Source organism: Lissotriton vulgaris, chromosome 2_1 (assembly GCF_964263255.1).
Source record: "Lissotriton vulgaris chromosome 2_1, aLisVul1.2, whole genome shotgun sequence".
Lineage (NCBI taxonomy): Eukaryota > Metazoa > Chordata > Amphibia > Caudata > Salamandridae > Lissotriton > Lissotriton vulgaris.
The window spans coordinates 1,672,149,149-1,672,170,928 of NC_141687.1; the positions used below are offsets into that span (position 1 = coordinate 1,672,149,149).

A 21,780-nucleotide genomic window follows, 5' to 3' on the forward strand; every position below is an offset into this window, starting at 1 on the left:
CTGTGCTGGAAGGCAGTGGGGCGACACTCCTCTGTCTTAGCGGAGGAGCCGCCCCTGGTATTCCTCTTGCAATTATAGTCACCAAGTAGCAGCTTCTATTTGTTATGATCACTGCATTATATACAGAGCTGTCATCTGGTGGTGGTGGCGGCCTCGAGAGTGAATAGTCACTACAGTCCTCTGGGGAATTGTACTTAAGTCTTTACAACCAGTCGGCAGCATGTTGTTTCTAATATAGGTTTGTAATGTTCTTCAGTTGTCTTAGAAGTGTTCGGGTTTCTCCTCTTGACATTCTTAAGATATTGGGCTACAAGTCTATCTATTCTTCTACCGCCTGTGTTCTAGGCAGTTGACAGAAAATATTAAATAAATTGTTTAATTGTCGAACTCCTTCTGTAATATAGCTGCCATCCACTTTTTTTCCCTCTCTACTTTGAGCGCACGCTGTTTGGCATCTAAGGAGTTTTTATTTTCTTGGACAACTTAGCTTTTCCTTCAATTCCTTATCTTTACACCTATCTCTATCTCCTGCCACAATTCAGTCGGATTTTTAAAGTCTGTCCCCAACTGGACTGTTTGGTCTCATCGTTCCCGTCAGTTGCTGGTGGTTTTGAGGGATGTTTTCCGATCTTCACGTCTAAAGATTTTGGCTCGGTTCCTGAGCAACCCAGAGGCATTGGGGCATTTGTCTTTTAGTATGAGGGTGTCCTTTGGCCCTTCCTCCATTTCAAGGGTGACATTTTTCACCGACGTAGGACACTTACCCTGAGCTACCTCAGTTACTCGAGCATTTACAGTAGTGCGACAAACTAATCTCCATAAGCGATTCCAGTTAAGTCTGCGTCTGCTTTCTGACATAGTGTTCCCACCCTTGTTTTCCCCCTTACCTTAGAAGTTCTAGGAAAGAAGTTGTTGCAGGTCATGCATGCCTCAGACTTATGGTCCATGGGTAGGAAAGCAAAGGTTGCACATCTTGCACCCGTTCTTTTGAACAAGTGCGTGGTGCCAATTAGGAAAGAATATTTGTATTGTCCATCTTTTAAATAAAATAAAAAATAAAAAGTACAGCCAATCACTGACAATATATTCTCCATCCTAGGTGGTGGTGGCAGTGGTCGAACCCTAAACGAAAAAACTTGGTTTTCCACCCTTTTCTTTTTCTGTATTTTTCAGCACCTTTTGATGTCTGCTGTCAATCTTGAAGGAAGTTTACTCTGCTTCTGTCAGTGACTGTTTAGTGCTTTGGATCTTGCTTCCAGTAGTGGCTGGTATCAGAGGAAAGTGGTGTGGGGTGGAGGGCAGCGGAGGGGGGGGGGGGGCGGGGGGGACGACAACAACATCAAAAGAAAAAAAAAAGAAAAAAAAAAAAGAACTTACCTGCCGCCCGCCACATAGCAGGTCTTCTGCTCCTTTTGTGGCTCCATTGCGGGCACAGGTGCCCAGACTCCCCTGTGGCAAATCCTGAAGCTGCTCTCATACAGGAGAGCAGCTTCAGGATTGGCCTGACCGCCCTAGATGTGCGCTCTCAGGGAGACTGAGAACCTGTGCTTGCTGTCTCCAACTTGGTAACGCAGCTCGGGTTGGAGACAGCTTCAGTGCGCATGCCAGTTTGTCCGGTCTAAGATAGTGGGCCAAACCGATATGCGCACTGATAGCAGTGCATACCACTCCCCTTCAGTGCCTGTCACCCCCACGGCCCGCCCCCAATACTCTGCCAGGAAACAAAATAAAAAGATAATAAACTTGTGTTTATTATCAAGGGTGGAGGGGGTGGTACACTGCTCTCAGTCGTGGCCAGCGGGGATGTTAATTTAATTAAAAGAAAAAATAAAAGATAATTAAATGTACCGTCCCAGGTCTTCTATGTTGTCCTCCTCTCTAGTACCAGGAAGTAGAAGCAGGCAGCCAGGCTCTCTCCCTCTCCTAAACCAATCGCAATGCTGCTCAAGCAGCGTTGCGATTGGTCGGGACTCCTACCAGCCAGAGGCTAATGAGGCCATTTTCTCCATGTAGGCTGCTACATGGAGAATTGGCAGAGTGTGCATGACCCGTCGGCCCCCTGGGGCCGTCCAAACCAAACAGTCTTTGCACACTCTGGAGTGGGCAGGCACACCACTCCTCCCCTCCTCTCGGAGCAGCCCCGCTCACCCGCCCGCAACCAAACATAAAATGATAATAACGGGAAGTTATTACCATTTTATGTTTCTGCTTCTCGCACTGCAGGGAGGCGACGCTACTCCGCACTAGTGGAGGAGCTGCCCCTGGCTGCTCTGCCACAGCAGAGGAGACGCCACTGCTTGTTTCCAAAGCAAATAGCAAATAACACGAAAAAAACGCAAATGTGGAGACCATGCATCTTGGGCGTCTGTCTGACATCCTGGGGGTAGGCAGCGATTAGACACATAAGAGTGGTCCAAAACAAGATGCAATTCTGAACCCAGCCACTAGATGGGAGAATAATGCAAAGTTTGCGGATCCAGAAGAAATGTAGGTCACAAAGCTAAACCCACTAAAAGTACGCAGTTCTCTTTCTTTAGCATTTTTGGGGGATATTAATGTTATTGCAACTTTGAACCACACACCAAGCAGTTTCTATCTCAAAAGATTCCAAGAATGCTCAGCTAGAGTTGGCACATCTGCTGGGGGGAAAAAAAAATACCAGCCGTAAAAATCAGACGAGTTACAGTACCTATTTGCACCAGGGGAGCAACATGGAGATGACGCTTTGTTTGCTGGCAGCAGAAGAACTGGCATCGCACAGACGAGGTATTCACTTCCCACGTCCCAGCACTCGAGCCAATCCAGTGTTGTCAGACCACAACACAGAGATGAGAACCCCAAAATCAATTTGATGTCAACACAGATAGCTTCCGATGCAGGCAGAGAGCTCCCCAACTCTGTAGGAATCTTGTCCTAACTGCACCCATGCAAGTGTTTGCATCTCAGAGTTCTACTCCCTGAAACCATGTCTACTCTTTATCCTCACCGGTCTCCCTTGGATCTTCTCTTCTGCTGGCTCTTGCCCTCGATGCACGTGGAGAGCTCCCCAGACTCTGCAGGGGTCTTGCCCCGTCAGCACCCCTTGCAGGTGTCTGCAGTTCTACTCCCTGCAACCTTTGCTTCCTTGTCCTCACCTGTCTCTCTTGATTCTTCTCTTATGTTAGCTCTAGCCCCTAGGCCTTCTCTCGCTTCCGATGCAAGTAGAGAGCTCCCCAGACTCTGCACCCCTTGCAAGTGCCCAACTTGCCCTGACAGCACACCTTGCAAGTGTCTGCACCTCACAGTTCTACTCCCAGCAACCCTTGCTTCCCTGTTCTCACCTGTCTCCCTTGGTTCTTCTCTTCTGTTGGCTCTAGCCCCTAGGCCTTCTCTCGCTTCCGATGCAAGTAGAGAGCTCCTTAGACTCTGCAGGGGTCTTGCCCTGACAGCACACCTTGCAAGTGTCTGCACCTCACAGTTCTACTCCCAGCAACCCTTGCTTCCTTGTCCTCACCGGTCTCCCTTGGTTCTTCACTTCTGTTGGCTCTAGCCCCTGGACCTTCTCTCGCTTCCGATGCAAGTAGAGAGCTCCTTAGACTCTGCAGGGGTCTTGCCCTGACAGCACACCTTGCAAGTGTCTGCACCTCACAGTTCTACTCCCAGCAACCCTTGCTTCCTTGTCCTCACCGGTCTCCCTTGGTTCTTCACTTCTGTTGGCTCTAGCCCCTGGACCTTCTCTCGCTTCCGATGCAAGTAGAGAGCTCCTTAGACTCTGCAGGGGTCTTGCCCTGACAGCACACCTTGCAAGTTTCTGCACCTCACAGTTCTACTCCCAGCAACCCTTGCTTCCTTGTCCTCACCGGTCTCCCTTGGTTCTTCACTTCTGTTGGCTCTAGCCCCTGGACCTTCTCTCGCTTCCGATGCAAGTAGAGAGCTCCTTAGACTCTGCAGGGGTCTTGCCCTGACAGCACACCTTGCAAGTGTCTGCACCTCACAGTTCAACTCCCAGCAACCCTTGCTTCCTTGTCCTCACCGGTCTCCCTTGGTTCTTCACTTCTGTTGGCTCTAGCCCCTGGACCTTCTCTCGCTTCCGATGCAAGTAGAGAGCTCCTTAGACTCTGCAGGGGTCTTGCCCTGACAGCACACCTTGCAAGTGTCTGCACCTCAGGGATCTACTCCTTGCAACCTTTTCTTTTTTGTCCTCACCTGTCTCCCTTGGATCTTCTCTTCTGCTGGATCTTGCCCTCGATGCAGGTAGAGAGCTCCCCAGACTCTGCAGGGGTCTTGCCCTGACAGCACCCCTTGCAAGTGTCGGCACCTCAGGGATCTACTCCTTGCAACCTCTTCCTTTTTGTCCTCACCTGTCTCCCTTGGATCTTCTCTTCTGCACGCTCTTGCCCTTGGGCCTTCTCTCGCTTCCGATGCAGGTAGCTCCCCCTGGTCCCGTCACACGCAGAGACTCCAAACCTTTGGCAGATTTCTTGAAGGTGAACTCCACCTGCTCGCCTTCCTTCAGGCTGCGGAAGCCATCCATGTGCAACTTACTCTGAAAGAGATGGAGTGGATGTCAGCTTTACACCAACAAAAAAGCAGCATGGCATGAGCAGCAGTAAGCAAGGCAACATTTACACATGCTGAATATGCACAGCAGGGAAAGTAGCCATGCAAGCTTTCCTCGCAGCACAGATAGGTACAGCACAGACAGCAGTGCAACATGGATGTCAATTCACCAAAATAAAAGCAGTAGACAACCTTTGTCTACCAATCACCCCAGAGAGCTGGCATTTTCTCCCACCCACAACCACTTCTCCACCAGCCTCCTATTTACTACTGGGTGGCTGGGAGGATAATGAGTGGAAAGTGGAGAAAGTAAACAGTACTTCCTTTATAGCAGTTTAGTTTCTGTCACTACTTTCAATTACCCCCTCCTTCCCACAGCTCTGATGCCTACGGGTCAAGATTGTACTTAATAAAACGCTCTATAAAATAAAAATTACCCCGGAGACAGAGGTCGGTGCCAAATGAGCCACCCGCCACACACATGAAGGGTAGAACATGCGCCGCAGCAGTGCAGGCTACACTCAGCAGAGGCAGACTGTGTCAAAAGTTGGCTTATTTAAACCAAGAACACGTGGCACCCCTTATGTGAGACGAATAAATCAGTATTAGTAAATATTAAAATCCAGTAAGATTTTATATCTAGGCTTTTTGCTTTAAAAACAATTGTAATGATTCATATAAAAAAAATTGACAAATGCATTTCAAGACTTTTCTTGTCCCTCTATCAGTTTCTAGAGTTATTAATTTGGGAGGGTGTCGCCCCTACCAACATAATATATCCCCCCCGGCCAGGTCAAAATACAGTTAAGAGAGGATCTTGCCTCCGCAACAAGCAGCTATAGTTCAAGCAGCAGGCAATCTCCAGAGAAGTGTGAGCTATGTTCAAGCAGTACCAATAATTTTTATGTTAAGAACACAACACAATAAAATTCCCAAACCAATTTAGAGATGGTCTTACATCTCTTCTATGCCCTGTACGAACAGTGATTAATCCCTCCATAATTTACTGTCACTGCAATGCTTAATACAGTGCTCCATATCTAAATAGGATCATATGCTTCTTCCACGCTTGTTATTCAAAGCCTTGTACTGTGCTGTGAAACCTAGAAAGGTTTGAGATTGTGCAACAGAAAAGAAACTGGTTACTCATCTATAACAGCGGTTTCACAGTGTACATTATTCCGCCCTCTAATGGTTGGGTCCAGAAGTACTGACTTAGTAAATGTTTTCATTACTGGGCATCAACCATAAGTGAGGTCTAAGATGTTGAGCGTTTGCCCACAATACCCCAGGGCACTAACTTCATGTTCTTTTTTTAAAAACTCCATTCTGTCCTATATTTTTCACCTTCCTCCTTGGCCAGGGGAACAAGGTTATACAGATAGATTGGTAAACACTGTGTGAAAGCAAGGCAGGAACAATAATAGGGAAGCCTTACTAGGCTGGTACCCACAAGAATCAGAACCCAGGATGACCTGTGCCACCAAACTTTCGACACTTATAAGATACAATATATTTAAAACATTGGTACATTGTACAAAAGGACCCCAATGTATCCAAACCACTGTTCTATGTCAAAACAAGCATTTGCAATGTAATAGGTCTCGCATTATTAAAGTTAGAGCTATTGGCATTGTAAATGGCAATGCCTTTTATTTATGTTTTTGCTTTTAAAACATAAATAAAAGGCATTGTCATTTACAATGCTAATAGCTTAAACTTTCGCAAAAGTGAGACCTATTGCATTGCAAATGCTTGTTTAAAGGACGCCCCAGACACTTCTTCCCCAACCTGCCAACCTTCAGCGATAGGACAAAACTGCAAGCTTATCTTAGCAAGTCCATACCTGAATACAGCGTGCTTCGAAGAGCAGCACATGCGCTGCTCAGGATCAACCTAAAAAGTCTCTGTTTTAATAGCATTATACAATATGCTCGGGTATACAGGAAAGAGTTGGCAGTGTTGGATAGTTTCAGGGGCTATTCATTCGTTTTTGTGTTAAGCGCTACACATGGAACATTGTTTAATGTAATTGATACCTAGTGTTAATTTGTTCTTTTTTTCAGTGACTTTGCGTGCGTGTGCATATATGTGTGTGTGTGTGTGTGTGTGTGTGTGTGTGTGTTTATGTGTTTGTGTGTGTTTGTATGTACGTATGTGTGTATGTATGTATGTGTGTGTATGTATGTGTGTGTGTGTGTGTGTGTGTGTGTGTGTGTGTGTATGTATGTATGTATGTATGTGTGTGTGTGTGTGTGTGTGTGTGTGTGTTTCTCTGCAGATTATAGGTTCACATCTCTGCTGGGCAGCCTCTGCCTTTCATCTTTGGTGTCATTCTCCCTCTGACACGTCATTGGTTTCACACGAGTCTCACTGTGGTGAGAGTTCTGCAGGAGAGTATCAGGGGTACTGGGTCTCTGGATGACAGTTTGTGTGGAATAATGTTTTTACTAGAAAAGTGCTTTAGACCGATGACCCCAGAGCCTGCTCCGTTCCAGTGTGTGGTGAGATTTTTAGGATGTGGGGGCTCTGAAGCGACAAGTTTTATAGTGCTTGGGAGCGCTGTATTCACCTGCCTAGCGCTTGGGAGCGCTTCATTTCCCTGAAGTGCCTGGGAGCGCTTTGTTGCAGGAGGCCAGTGCCCACCCGGCATTGGCCGCGGGATTTGCCTCCTTAGCGCTTGAGAGCGCTGTGTTTGCCGTTGAAGCGCGTGGTGCTCCAAGCCGGTGCCTACCCGGCATTTGCCCCAAATTGCGGCGTATTTCCACTTGTAGCGAGTGTCACCTCGCTTTATAATTAAATTCTGGAGGGAGCCTACCCCTGTGTTCCCCCGCATCACCGCCGCAGCCCGGTACAAACCGAACATCGCCGCCGGCCTGCGACCAGGAAGTCAGGCAGGCCGGGCGGGACAACTGGAAACCGGAAGTAGGAGGGCGGGAGCCTACCCCGCCTCCCACGAAAGAGCCGCGGCTGTTTTGAGCACCGGAGCAGGTAGGAGCCTACCCTGCGCACCGGTGCACTCGCCCTTAGAAGGAGGGAGGAAGAGTCCTGCTGCCAGCGCCTTCCACGAGGCTCCCAGGAGTGAGGGAGAGCCCGTGGTAACCGGCATAGAGGAGCCCTGCAGCTGCCGATGAGAGGAGAGCCGCCGCACCAAGGAAGCCGGTGAGTGGGGCTTCGCCTTGTTGCTGAGCTGCGAGGGCGGGGGGCATGTGTGTGCGCGTGCGGCTGCGGGGGGCTGTGTATGTGTGTGAGCGTGCGTGTGTGTGTGTGTATGTGTCTTGGATTCTGTGTGTATGCGTGTGTGTATGCGTGTGCGTTTAAACGAGGCCGATGACTGTGGGGGGGGGGGGAGGGGGTGAGCGAGCGTCTGTCTGTCTGTGTGTGTATATGCGCGCGCATGTGTGCCAACTTCAAGAAATCGGAGGGATGTGCACGGCGCGGCGCGGGACAGAACGTGCGCGTTTGTGCACCCAAATCCGGAAGAAAAGCTCGTAACACCCTCTTGTCCCTAATTCCCCCGAGACGGGCGGCTATACGTCTCCAGCTGGACGCATCCTTCAAATGCTATTCCAGCGAGACGTAAAAAGGAAGAACCACCATGATGTGGTGCCACTCACCAGACAATGGGTGAGACCAAAAACAGAGATCCAAAAGCAAATGAGAACTATTGTAAAGGACGCCTCAGAGCCCTCAAACAGTGAAATAAACAGCACTGAGTCTTGTGTCAGTGCTTTCGTGGTTTTATTTTCTCCTACATTTCTTTATGGATCCTCTAGAAAACGTGTTCATCCTTGAAAGTATGTGCCATCGGCTTCATCAGGGCTATATGTTACAATGTTGAATCAGAAGTACGTTTTCAAAAGAAGATCGATAGCGGACAGTGTGCCCTTTCTCCTTACTATATAAACTTCAGATAGTCCATTGTGTAGACATCATGGGATAAGAGGGTCCATTGTTTCCAGACGAGTACTTAATACACATTGATGGCCAGTCAATTGCAGAGGGAAAGCAGACCTTCCTCTACTCAATCTGGTGTTGCCCCAGGTCCAGCCAGGGAGGAGCTGAGCTAAGTCTTTCCTACTTCAAGCCAGAACTGCTACACCAAGGAGGGTTGCAGGAGGTCTTTGTGACACCAGCCACATACCACTCCATTTCTCACGACAGGCGAACAGGGTGTGAAGTACAACAGGGAAGATACTGGCACCTAGGCCCTCTGCACCACAAGAGTGAGGACTTTCCTTCACGCGAGGAGAATACCTTTTATAGAAAGATAGTTACTACTTCACCAAAGGAATAAGCCATTTTTCTTGCTACCTTGTAAGTCAAAAGGGGTTTCTCGTTATTTTTTCAGATTATACACACATACATGGTTGTGAATGTGAATAAATCCTATACACCGTCTCCACAGCCTGCATGATTTCCGACAGAGATACAAAGTTCAATTTCTGGCCTTTTTGTTGCGTGACAAAAGGACTGCCCAGCATGACTAGGCCTGAACTATTATGGGACGGATTACAAGCCAGGCGGAATTAAATTAAATGCATGCTTGCTTCTTATTATCTATGGTTAGGTTTCGGAAGAACCCGACCAGATTTTTCCAGCTGAAAAAAACAAGTTGCATGAGACTCCAGCTGCAAGTCTAATTACTTTTAATTCGTATCAGGGGAAGCACAAAGTGGCTCCACCCACTTCAACAATAAATAAATAAATAAATCCTACCTCTTTCACTTCCATTTACCACTTCCTAGAGGAGGCAGTAAATGTATGCAGTAAAGCATGGTTTTATGGCCAAGTAGGAAAAAAATTAAAGAAATCCACCCCGTACGGCAGTTCCCCATTCCATGCATGGCCTTCAACTTGGGGCTCAACTGGGATCCCTGGCTTGCACTTCACCTAGCTCTGCTCGATGACTTCCCCCTTCATTCTGGGATTGATGTCCAGTGCTCTCCCTCCATCCTCATGTAAACTCTTGTATGGCCCCTTTTGGCCCAAACTCAATTCTTGGAGCCATCTGTGCTGGCATTTTGACGGCTAGCCTTCCTAGACACTCAAACACCAACCAAGAGATGAGGAGTGATGGAACAGTTACACCTCCAAAGGGTAGAAGTCAGACACTCCTGCTAGGCACAATGATGGTATGTTTGATTATTCACTATTTATTACTATGAGTCTAAGCAGGTGGTTGCTGTTGGATTTGTGGATTGCAGACTACACCCTCTCACATTAACATAATTTAAATTACTCTGGTGTAATTTACTTGTCTTTCATAGCAACAGTATTATGTCTTGCAAAGCTACGCATCCTAGTCCACCGTATTCTTTGAACAGAACATAGCACATACACCGATTACAATACAGGCATGTTTTAAATAACTGATAGTAAGAGGAACCCATTAGTAGGTGGGGAGAAAGAGGGAAGATATATGGAAAAGGGAAAAAAGAAGAAAAACGTTATACCTTTAGTCCTCTACAGAAAGTAGAGGGTAAATAAACAAATGTGGATTTGTTCAACCCATTAAAGTCACCAACATGTTTCTGCCTAATGGACTCTGGGAAGCACATTACTAGGAATTCATTGGGACCAACTTACCTCATCAGCCAATCAACAGCAATTGCTGAAATGAACAACAAGTCAAAATAAAAGACAGCCGGTCATCTATTAATTGAATCACATACTGGCTGTTCTTCAGGACTCACTTTTTTGGGTTAAGACGCCCCTACTCAGCGCACACGGTCAACACAAACGGGCACCCAGGCTGGGACTGGTTTCAAGTATCCTGCCATGCCGAGGAGACTTTGTATTTTCTCACACTTATTAGTCAGACTGATAGGGTCTTAGATGCAAGAGTGGCGAGAACCACTAGACAAGGTAAACTTGTCTTCAAGATAAGCAGCAGCGGTTCCTGTGGGTGTGTTGGGCAGAAAGCGTCAGAAATGAAATGGTAGCAAAATGATGTTATTACCATTTTAGGTTTTACACTTTTTGCCAGTAAACAGAGTGCGAGGATAGGGCGGGGTCAGTGCTTCACTGCTGCCAATGATTGGCAGCAGTGAGGAGGGACCACATAGGTTTGCATTGCGCATGCTGGTTTGGCCCGCTACCTTGCCACAGCCAAACTGACATGCACAATTCAAAGCTCTCCAACCTGGCTATCTTGGACAACTGGCTTGGAGAGCAGGCACAGGCATACTGTGCCTTTTGGAGCGTAGAGCCAGCCCGCTCCAGCCAATCAAGATGCTTTACAACAGGTTCTTGAATGTATGAGAGAGTTGGCTGTGGGCTTCGCACTCGGAAGATGTACTGCAGAACAACGACATACTGCAGATCAAGTGGCAGTGAAAGGTAAGTGATGTTTTATGTGTATACTATTGTGTATTTGTTATGTTGTATGTGTTATGTGCATTGGTGTATTATGTGTACTTATGTGCATTTTCTTTGCACCCCCCCCCCCAATGTGATTTGCCACCAACCATCACTGAAGATAAGTGGGTATGTTGGTCGAGGTGGCTTTGTAAATGATGAAGCTTCATAAGCTGATGTGGGCTGGCAATGGGAGCCAGAGGAGTTTTATGAAGATGTGGGTCATATGATATTTCTTTAAGCCAAAGACGAGCATGCTGCAGCATGTAAGATGCCCTTAATGGGTGCCACGGTGGAGTCTGCAAGACCATGGAGGAGGGTGTTCTTAACATCTATATGCAAGATAATAAGGGCTTGAACAGCAATTATTAAGTAGCTTTCTGGAAGAAACAGCTTCAGTATCTTTAGAAGCAAGAGCCGACACCAGGCTGTCTGTTTTTGTAATATGTTCCTTAAGGGGGAGGTTGTTGTCCAGGATGAATCAGAGTGACTTGGCATTCAGTGAAAGTTGGGGGTCCATGATAACTGATCACTGATATCAGCTATCACACTGTTTTGGTTATTTTAATAATCTTCAAGCTATTGTTTAATTTTGCAATGTTTATTTTTTCTGAATTGCACGATAGTGGGTTGATTTTACTAGCACTTTATTTCTTAAAGATGACCATGAGGACTAACAGAACAATAGAGGGAGCTCCGGGACACAGTTTATATGAAGAAATTCCCCAAAAAGTTTATAAAATCTGCCAGCAACACTTAATTTTGCCCACCAGAGTATCAATTACATTCGAGGGAACAAAACAGGGTACCCATGCATTCATTTGTTGCACAGTAAATGCCTTCTAATCAAGACAGAAGGGTCCAGATCTCTTTTCTAGTTGTACGTGATGTATGCAGCGCCCTATGCCACTTAGATGTGGGGTTCCTCAGGGTTCATCCTTGAGGCCCACTCTTTTGAATGTTTACATGAGCCCCTTGGCTGAGGCTGTCAAACCCTTTGGCATTCAGTTTATCACCTATGTTGATGAAACTCAGCCGATTGTCTCCTCCAACCAAATGGACAAAGCTGAATCTGATCTATCGGGCTGTCTTGAAAGGGTGTCAGCCTGGATGGAAGGCTGTTACCTTAAACTTAATGGGGCTAAAACAGAGCTGATTTTCTTGGGTAAAGCCTCCCCCTGAAGGTTAGCTCATTCTGGCCCAGTTGTCTGGGTCCAAAGTCCCCTTCCAAAGAACAGATCAAGAGCGTTGGTGTATGGCTGGACCACAATCTAAACTTCAAGGAGCAGGCACGGAAGGTGGCAGGTAGTTATGGGATTTTGATGATGATCAGGAAAATCCTTCCCCTAATGCCTTTCAATGCCAGGAGACTGTTGGTTTAAGCGTCCATTCTCTCAGCTTGATTACGCCAATGACCTATATCTAGGATCTCCGTAGTCAACTATAAAAAAACTGCACACTGTACAAAATTGTGCTGCACGCCTTGTTATGCAGGCCCCTAAATAGGGAATCCGCAAAGCCTTCTATTGCCACCCTTCATTGGCTCCTGGTTGTGGAAAGAGTCCAGTTTAAAGCATTGTGAATTGCTCATAAGACTAGGTCATCCAAGGGGCCACCCATTATACGGTCTATTATCTCCCCTACTGTCCCAATAGGTCCTTGTACTCCGGTATAAGTACCTGGCAGTAGTTCCCAGGACAAAAAGGTCCTGGAGTGGGGGCAGTCTGTTTTCTTATAATGTTGCGAAACTGTGGAACCAGCTTCCCAATCATATTAGTCTTGAGGGCAACTATTTGACTTTTCGAAAACTTCTGAAAACTTTTCCGTTTCCTTGAAGACCGTTTTGAAGTTCTACGATGACACCGCTTAAAGCGCTGGGATGCCTTTGGGTAGCCATGTGCTTTAGAAATGCAGATTCATTCATTCAGGTTTGTTTCACTGGTTCTGGGTGACTTCCTCATGCCCTGACTGAGCTATACTTCTGATGAGCTGTCATGAGAGGCAAACCCATGCTTTATTTGACTATAGATGGGCAAGTAGTGCAGATTACCAATGCTTACTGTGCAAACAATGTATTGCAGTTTAAAGTCAATTTCTGGCTCAAGATGGAGTGCATTTTGCAAATTCAAAATCTCAAGGCTGAGCCAGTAAACTGGTGGGCAAAATCTTTTGCAGGAATTCTACCCTCTTCATCTAAAATGGTAGCTTTAAAGTTTGCATGATTTATTCCACATCCCATGCCTCCGATCAGTTTGCTTTAATAAGGAGGAGCAAAGATGCACAAGAGTACCTGAATACATTTGTTCTGCTAATTAAGCATACAGATGGGAGAAGGAATTCTCAAAATAAGATGTGTTGCCAATGTTGGATCTATGCATGTGACGGAGCATATTCGGCATTTGTTTGTATACACTTAAATTCTGCAGCATATTGAGCATAGGGATAGCTAAAACAGAATTACCCCTCTCCCTTAAACATTTTTAGGTCACGCCTGAGCCAACGCATGCTAGCCTGGCAAGACTTTTAGTAAGGCTTTAAAAAATGCTGTCATGGCCGGACTAGAGCTTGAGTGCATGTGAGCGGGCTTTGAGTGCCTCTCTCCATGACTCAATTACATTAAATGTAAAGTGCCGGTGCCGCGATTGTAGCAAAAGTAAAGAAAAAGAAACTTTAAATCTTTACATTTCCTATAATCGTGGCACCCGCGCTTTACTTTTAACATCAAAAGTAAAGCGCGGGTTCCACGATCATAGCTAAAGTAAAGAAAAAGAAAAAAACATCTATTTCTGTACTTTTGCTATAATCGCGGCACCCTCCTTCAATGTTAAAAGTTAAGCGCGGGTGCCCCTATTATAAAAATAATTAAAGAAATAATCTATTTCTTTACTTTTGCTATAATCGCAGTACCCGTGCTTTACTTTCAACATTAAAAGTAATACGCGGAGCCGTGATTATAGCAAAAGAAAAGAAATAGAAAAAAACATCTATTTCTTTACTTTTCCTACAATCGCGGCACCCGTGCATCACTTTTAATGTTAAAAGTAAAGCGCCGCTGCCAAAAGCGAGACCTATTGGCTATGCCAATTCTTGTTGGCATAAGCTGATAAAACTTGAAATGGAGACCTATTTTTAGGTTTTGCTTCCACAGTGTTTGCGAAATCTCTTGTATTTGAAAAAATAAAAAACAAATAAAACAACCTAAAAGGGGGTTAGAGCCCACCCATTACTTACCTTTATATACCCTTGGCTAGATCCCACATGGCTCCCACGTCATGCTCGTAAATTATACTATTCATAATATTGCAGCTCCATCTAGTGCTAGTCGATCTAATGAATTGCGTTGCAAAAGGTACTGTGTTCTCAACGTGGTCGTTGTAACAACCACATTGTTATGGAACGAGATGTAATATTCATCAGAGACTCCTTCATGCCTCAGTGTTCCTCCTGGGCTTTGAGTCTTGGTCCAGCGATGGAACCTGGATCAAGTACTTCTTGCACTGACCAGTTTCCTTCCATTGCAAGCTCCTGAAGCTACTCTTTTTTTCTTTCTAACAAACCCCTGTCTGTTTTGACCCCCCCCCCCCCCCCCCACTCCTCCTGCAGTCTGCTTGGTTTCCTGCCACTGACATCCCTTGTATCTTTTATGGAGGGTTTCCTTTCCCCACCCACCCTTGCGTGGGTGGGGAAAGGAAACCCTCCATAAAAGATACAAGGGATGTCGGTGTACACTATCCACTGCCAACAACGTTGACCCCACTGGATGGGAGTAGGGTGTATCAGCAAGATGCGGGTAAAGTTGTTCTGACACCAGAGGGTTATGCTGAGGAGCCCGCAGTGTCTTAAATTCCCTGTCATCCTGTGTTGCCTGTGAGAAGCGGGTGCAAAGAGCCCAGTGCTTTGGCATGGACAGGTCTTGCACATCCCTGCAGTATTGGGCCGGTGTGTGCCCGAAAAGCAGGGAACTTTCACTGCTCCTCATCTGCTTGGTCTTTAGAGGTAGAAATTCTCATGTAAACAATATCTTATCCCTTGTGGTTCCAACAATTTGGCATTTTTTTATTCAGTTGGACAGTAGTAAACATGCATGTCTACGTCTCACAACACTTTTATTGTGTGCTCTTTTGTGCACAGTAGCGGCTGCTACCAGACCTGGGTGGTGAGGCGGGTGGGGGTGGAGGTGGAGGGGCGGGACAGACATTTTTCTTTAAAAGACCCCCCCCTCCTGTAATGGCATGCCACCGCCTCTCCTCTTATTTTCCTTATTTCTGCAGTCCCGGTCAGCAGCAGGAAGCACCCGGCTCCGAAGCTCCCCTGAGCCAATCACAATGCTGCAATGCAGCGTTGCAATTGGTCTCGGTGTCGTGGTTTGGTGATCAGACAGGGAATGGGAAGCTTTGCATGTTCCTCACCAGACTGCGCAGATGCAAAGTGCGCAGGACTGTTTGGCCGGCCCAAAAGGGATTGCCAAGCAGTCATGCGCACTTAGGGCGTGTAAACCACTTCTCCATCTGCTCTGGCCAGCCCCACCCCGAAAGCCACTGACAAATAGGAAAAATCAAATGAGAATAACAGTAGTCATTTTATTTTTCCTGTTGTTTAGTGGGGCTATGCTCCTTTTGGTGAGGAGACGCTACTGTTTGTGCATATGAAAACACCATGAATGCTACAATCCTGCCTTCGCATGTGCGGTGTATTTGACGCCTCTGTTCTCTTTGTGTAAATGCCCGTCAACAAATATTATGCAAGCACAATAGTGCATAAACAACTTAAAAAAACAGATCATGTTTGTGCAAAACCAGTAGCACCTCAGAGCCAATCATTAGAGACTTGTACCTAAAATCCGGGATGCTTCTTATGTACAATCTTTTGTAAACACAGTGACCCTCAGAAAAAGCTTCCTGAAATGACATTTTCCCAACAAATATGAAAAGCCCCGGTTAGCGGACATATGCCACGTTTTGAAAAAGATAGATTTTTTTTTAATCATAAAATTTTCACCGACTAAAATTAGAACTGCTATTTAGAATGCAATTTTGCATCATGGTGTGGAAGAGTCACTATTCTCAACGCCTCATAAATATCCCTCATTTTAAGGTTTCGCCTGTGAAGCACTTGGAAAATCGCTTGTAACAGAAACAAGCATTGGCAAAGCCAAAAGGTTTTGCCTCTGCAAAATCTATAGGTTTCATCTAGCCTTTCATTCTTAAAGGTAGTTGGGGTTGGGCAAGGCTAACTTTCATTTTCACAAAAGGTGGTGGAAGGATGCTTGCTACAAGTCTAACCAGGTAGCGGTTCAATTTTAGATCCACTGACGTTACATTTACCTTTTTTTTTTTAATAGAAGGCATAGTTCCTACGGCAGCAACTTATGTCAAAGATACTATCCACTTCATCAATATCATTAAGATGGAAACCTTCATTCCTGAAACCGAGTTCTTTGTTACTCTAGACATACAGTCATTGTAAACAGATATACCCCAAGACGGAGGTATACAGGTCATAAGAGACCATCTAAATTCCACAACAATGCCCACTGCAGTCCGAAACAGACTTTATAATCCCTCTACTTTAAATTGCCTTAACCTGAAACTACTTTTTGTTTGGAAAGGGATGTTACCGCTAACAAAAAGGGATTGTTTTTACTTCCGACTTTGCAATACTGTTTGTTGACAACATTGAAACCAAATACATTCTTAATATGACAAACCGCTTCATGCACAAGATACGCATTTGGAAAAGATATATTTATTAGGTCCTTATGACCTGGTAAGGCTCTGAACCAGAAATGATACTTTTCTGTGAAAGGCTTAATAAATGCCATCCAGATTTGACATGTACAAAACACGACTGCAATACGGAAATGGACTACCTTGATGTCACAGTGAAAACAAGTGACAACTAACTGTAAACTAAATTATTCAGAAAACCAACTGAAAGGAACACTTGATTACAGTATTCCAGCTGCCACACACACCCAAGAGCTCGAAGAGATGGCCTCCCCTAAGGACAGTTCCTACGTATTCGCTGGAACTGCAAATAGAAGGAAGACTTATTTAGAGAGGCGGAGATCTTTTCTACCAAACTTATGGAAAGAGATTACCGTAGGAGGCGTATCAAACGCTCTCTGAAACGTGCATGGAACGCACGCACCCACACACACACACACACACACACCTACTTCTTGAAACTAATAACAAAAATCCATTAAACAGAATTATGTGTCACGACCTTCTGCCCAATCACCAAGAAAGTATCCAAAAGTATTTAAAAAAAAACATTGAAATATTCTATCCACTACTAGTTTTCCCACTGATGCACTACTTTTCTCTTTCAGGAGGTGACATAATATCAAAGATAATTTGTTAAGAGCCCATAAGGCCGCACCAAAAGACAATACAATCATAGGCCGACCCCCCATGTAGAGCCTTCATAAATGTGGTACCGGTCTCGTGTGCAATCAAACAGCAAACACCAAAACGTTTGACCATGAGAATGTCCGCCAGACCCGGACTTTTTTCTTCAATTGCAATACCGCCAAAGCTGTGCATTGTATTCGGTGTATATGCAATCGAATATACACTGGGCAAACTACCGAAAAGGTTAAGTCATGCATTTTTCAACACAAAAGCAGAATTTGCTGCAAAGTCACAACTGCGCCACTTCTCGAACACTTCATAGAACAAGCATTGGCGTAGCCAGTAGGTCTCGCCTTTGGGGCGTTATAAGTGTTTAGCTATTGGTTTTGTTAACGTTTTTAATATGTGTTGTAGAGCTTTGTGAATGTTGTGCAGCATGTTGACAATTTAGAAGTTATAATAAAAAGTGTTAACTATTTCTGTCACCTTATATCTAACCGACAAAACATTATATACAACTGAAGTATTGTACTAAAACCAAAATTAATACAAAAAAATGTGTTCTTATTTATTTGTATATGCAATCCATATAGTTTAGACTGGCATAGAGTGGCGTGGAATTGAGTGTCAGGGACTGGTGTAGATTAGAGCAGCGTAGAGTGGAGTGGCAAAGATAGGAATAGAATGGACTGGCATAGAGTGGGGTGGAGTACAGTAGAGTGGCGTGGTGTAGAGTGAAGTGGAGTAGAGTAGAGCCGAGCGGAGCAAGTAAAGAGGGAAAGCTCCAGGGAATGGACAATATTAGCAATTGAATAAGAAGTCAGCAAATGACAGTGAAAGCCAACCAATGGTAATCAATGGGAGGACTTTAAGCCCACTGTAAATTCACGGGAAGCTGGGTCTTTTGCACCTTCATGGGTATGGGTGACATCAGAGACCACTCAAACGCTGCTCCCTCTGTCTACGTGATGCCACTCAGAACCCCCAGATGAAAAACATTCCCATATGCCCATCTATGATTCTATATGTTGCATCTTATCTGCTTTTAAATTAATGACTTGTGTTTTGTAATAATGGGGCTAACCGGTGTGCAAAAACACAAACCGTAGTTACTCTTATTGTTTTCTTTTTGTACATTCTAGCATGAGTGGAAACGGAGCCGACTGTCAAGTTTTTGTAGCCTAAGTCAGCTCTGTGGAATTTAAAGCGGTGATTAGACACCTCCATGGCAAACGCTCAACCAGCTGAGCTAGCCTGGTCAGGCTTAATCGTCCGTGTTCTTTGCATTTTACAGTTCTTTGCATTTTACAGGTCTCCACTGTCTCCCACGGCCTCAATACATCGCCAACTGGAGTAAAGGGATTGATATCACGTGACTAGCGTTGCAGAGGGCTGATAGCGTAAGCGCAAACCAGAAGATGTCAAATTTCTATTGAGTGGTACCCCTGAGCATTATTAAGAAAAGCTCCGCTCGCCCAGGAGCCATCTTGAAGTTATTACACTGGATACAACCCATACTGCTACAGCCACTCCGAATAAAAGGGGACTTTCAGTACTACAAGAGAGTCCGACCTGTAGACATATGTAAAGACAGAAGGGCCTTTGTGCTGTGTATTTTTCTAGGTAGTGAACATACATTGGTTACTGAACAGTTGTGACTAGCCGCTGAGTGGGAGACAGCTTACACGGGCGGAAACCACTTGCTCTCCAAGTCAAGACAAAGGACATGCCAGTCCATGGCTTTCTTTTCACTCAATGTTGTTTTTCAGAAGAACCAATATCATAATTCATTAGCGTGATAAATGTAAGTCAGGGACAGGTCTTTGGTGATATGTAACACATGGTAACGTTGATGGTAAATTACTTTTAGTCTGATTTACGGCCCTATGTTAAGGATTAAGAGTTGGGTATGATCTCTTTCCCACCCAAAAGGTCCCACAGATGTTACAGATTTGCTGTTGTTTCGGTAACATAACAATCACTATAACAACTGAAGATGGTGCCAGAGATGCTGCCACGGTCTGTGAAACTCAAGTTAAACAAGTATTTGCAATGCAATAGGTCTCGCATTAGGAAAGTTTGAGCTATTGGTCTTGTAAATGACAATTTTTTTTATTTATGTCTTGTTTTTGAAAATAGCTAAATTAATAGCTTTGTCATTTACTTTTTTTTTTTTTGTTTTTGTTTTTGTAAGACCTTTATTTCACATTTGTCCATCATCATACAGGGTGCATTGCATGGCCCACAGAGGGGCTAATCAAATAGTCAAGAAACAGAGTGATACGGCATGAATGACACAGCCATTGAGCTGGCAACCCGGGGGTCCAGCGGCAGTATACATGATGGAATCAGCATTGTCATTTGGAATTGCCCATAATAAATGATCAGTCTAATTTTCTCTTTTTTTTTTTTGTAACAGTAGAAATGTGTCATTCAGGCAAGCATCGCGGTCGTCGCAGCTTGTTCCCCGGGACCTCACCTAGGTGTGTGTAGAGCTGTATAAGTGCATAGCAATGCGTGGGTCTCAGGGTGGTTGTAGGTATGGCTCGCATTTGCAATGCTCTACCGTGCATGACAATCAGTGTGTGGTATAGCTCACTGAGGCATAAGACTACCGGTGAAGGCTCGCGAGTCCAGGTCGCAGCCCTAAAAGCGATGTCCACATGTGCGGCAGCAGGGCATGCACACCAATCCTCAGGTCCCAGGCGCAGCGGTCAGTCAGTGTTAGGACAGGTTCACTTCGCCTTGCCGCATGTATGTTCACTGCGTGCGCCGGAGCCCCAAGCGTCAGTACCTCTTCGTACTCCAGGTGTAGCATGCGTTTCGTAGTGTGCTGCCGCCTAGTGTTCGCTCTATCCTCAGTGTCCATATCGAGAGCTAAGTGTAAGTCTGGTCGGGGAACTTGACCAGCGGTGAAACTATCCCCCACGCGTCATAACGGCAGGGGAGAACTGGGGTCGGGTAATGTATCGCGGTCAAGGAGTGGGTGGAGGGGGGGCATGAAGGAGATCGTGTGGTGTAGCGGGGGGGTAAGCAGCCAGAGGGACCAGGGCTAGGAGGACAGAAGCTGTGTGTGGGGGGGTGCGGGGGGAGGGGAGATGGTGCACTTCCGGGCAAGGTCTCGGCATGTGAGTGCGCCCAGCGCGTCTATGAGGCAGGCGGTGGTCGCCTTAGGTCATCTCATGTTCCTGGCAGGCCTCCTGATACGTCTGGCGGAGATCGTCCCAGAGCTGGGCGATGGGGAACTTGCGTAGTCCCGCCGTTTCCTCCCTCAGGAGCACAGCACTTTCCGCTCGCGCCCAGTTAGTGAAGGACGTTCGCCAGTGCTGTGTGTGGGGAGGGGTAGCAGATTTCCAATGCTTGGTGAGCAGGCGTTTGGCTGTGATGAGGCCCATGTCCCAAAAGCGCGCTTGCACTTTGTTGGACTTAGTGCGATGGTATAACCCCAGAACGCACGCTTTCCAGGTGTGTGGTAGCCTCTCTTCAGCTCCATGTGAGAGGAGTTTCAGGACTACTTCCCAGTATTCCCTCACCTCAGAGCAGTGCCACAGCATGTGTAGCAAGTCCGCTCCCGGTAGAGAGCAGCGCTGGCAGGCCGCATCCGCAAGCGGGAAGTACCTATTGATTTTATCCGGCGTGAGGTATGCGCGCTGGAGCAAATAGTACTGTATAATCTTAAAGCGGGAGTTTCTAGGGATGTTGGTCGGTCCCGCCAAGACCATCGCCCACTCCTTATCGGTCCAGTCCCGGCCCCTGTCCGCCGCCCATTTGTCACGCAGCGGCTGTGTAGAAGGTTGCGAGTGTGTCTGTAACGCCTGCGCCAGCCAGTGTATGATGTGCGATCCGTTGCCCATGACATGCAGGTACTGGATATAGCAATGCATCGGGAGTTCTTCCGTCACTTCACCCCAGGAGGCTGTGAGCGTGCGCAGTAGCGACGCGTGCTGCAAGAACTGCCCAGCCGGGAGATCTGCGCTGTCAGCCAGGGCTGCGAAGGTAAGCAATTCTCCTTCAGCGTACAGGTCGCTCAGCGTGTCCACCCCCGCCCGTGCCCATGCTTCCAAGCGCGTTTCCGTGAGGATCCCCGCCGGGGTCGGTGTGCCCAGCAGTGGTATGACCGGGGCATACGGCTTGGTCGCTCTGGTAAGGCGTAGGCACCTCAGGAAACATTCCCGTGCCACCGCCACGTGCAGCTGGGAGGGGCATCGTGCTTGGGTGAGCGGGTGAAACAGTGTATTAATCTGCGTTTGCGTCCATGCAGCCTCGTTTTCCGAGGCCGTATCCTCAAGATATTGGCCACTCAGCCAGTACGCCACCCATTGCGTCTGTGCCGCAAGGTAATACAGCTCTAGGTTGGGAACTGACAATCCTCCCGAGTCAGTTGGCATGTACATCTTCGTCAGTGCTACTCGTGGGCGGCCGCTGTTCCATATAAGGTCGCGGAGTAGCACCTCTAGGTCTCTAAATATCCTGGTTGGGACATAAGTGGGTATGTTCGCGAAATAGAGTAGCCGGGGCAACACAA

General features: G+C 46.4%; 1 protein-coding gene across 2 annotated transcripts in view; it reads right to left on the reverse strand.

Annotated features, from left to right (window-relative positions):
* LIN28A (lin-28 RNA binding posttranscriptional regulator A) overlaps positions 1 to 21,780 on the reverse strand; it is a 134,721-nt gene that overhangs the window by 34,200 nt on the left and 78,741 nt on the right. For both annotated transcript variants that reach the window (XM_086958909.1, XM_086958910.1), the window contains exon 3: positions 4,341 to 4,525. In XM_086958909.1, the coding sequence (XP_086815035.1) occupies positions 4,341 to 4,525 (185 nt within the window). The remainder of the gene's footprint in view (positions 1 to 4,340; positions 4,526 to 21,780) is intronic.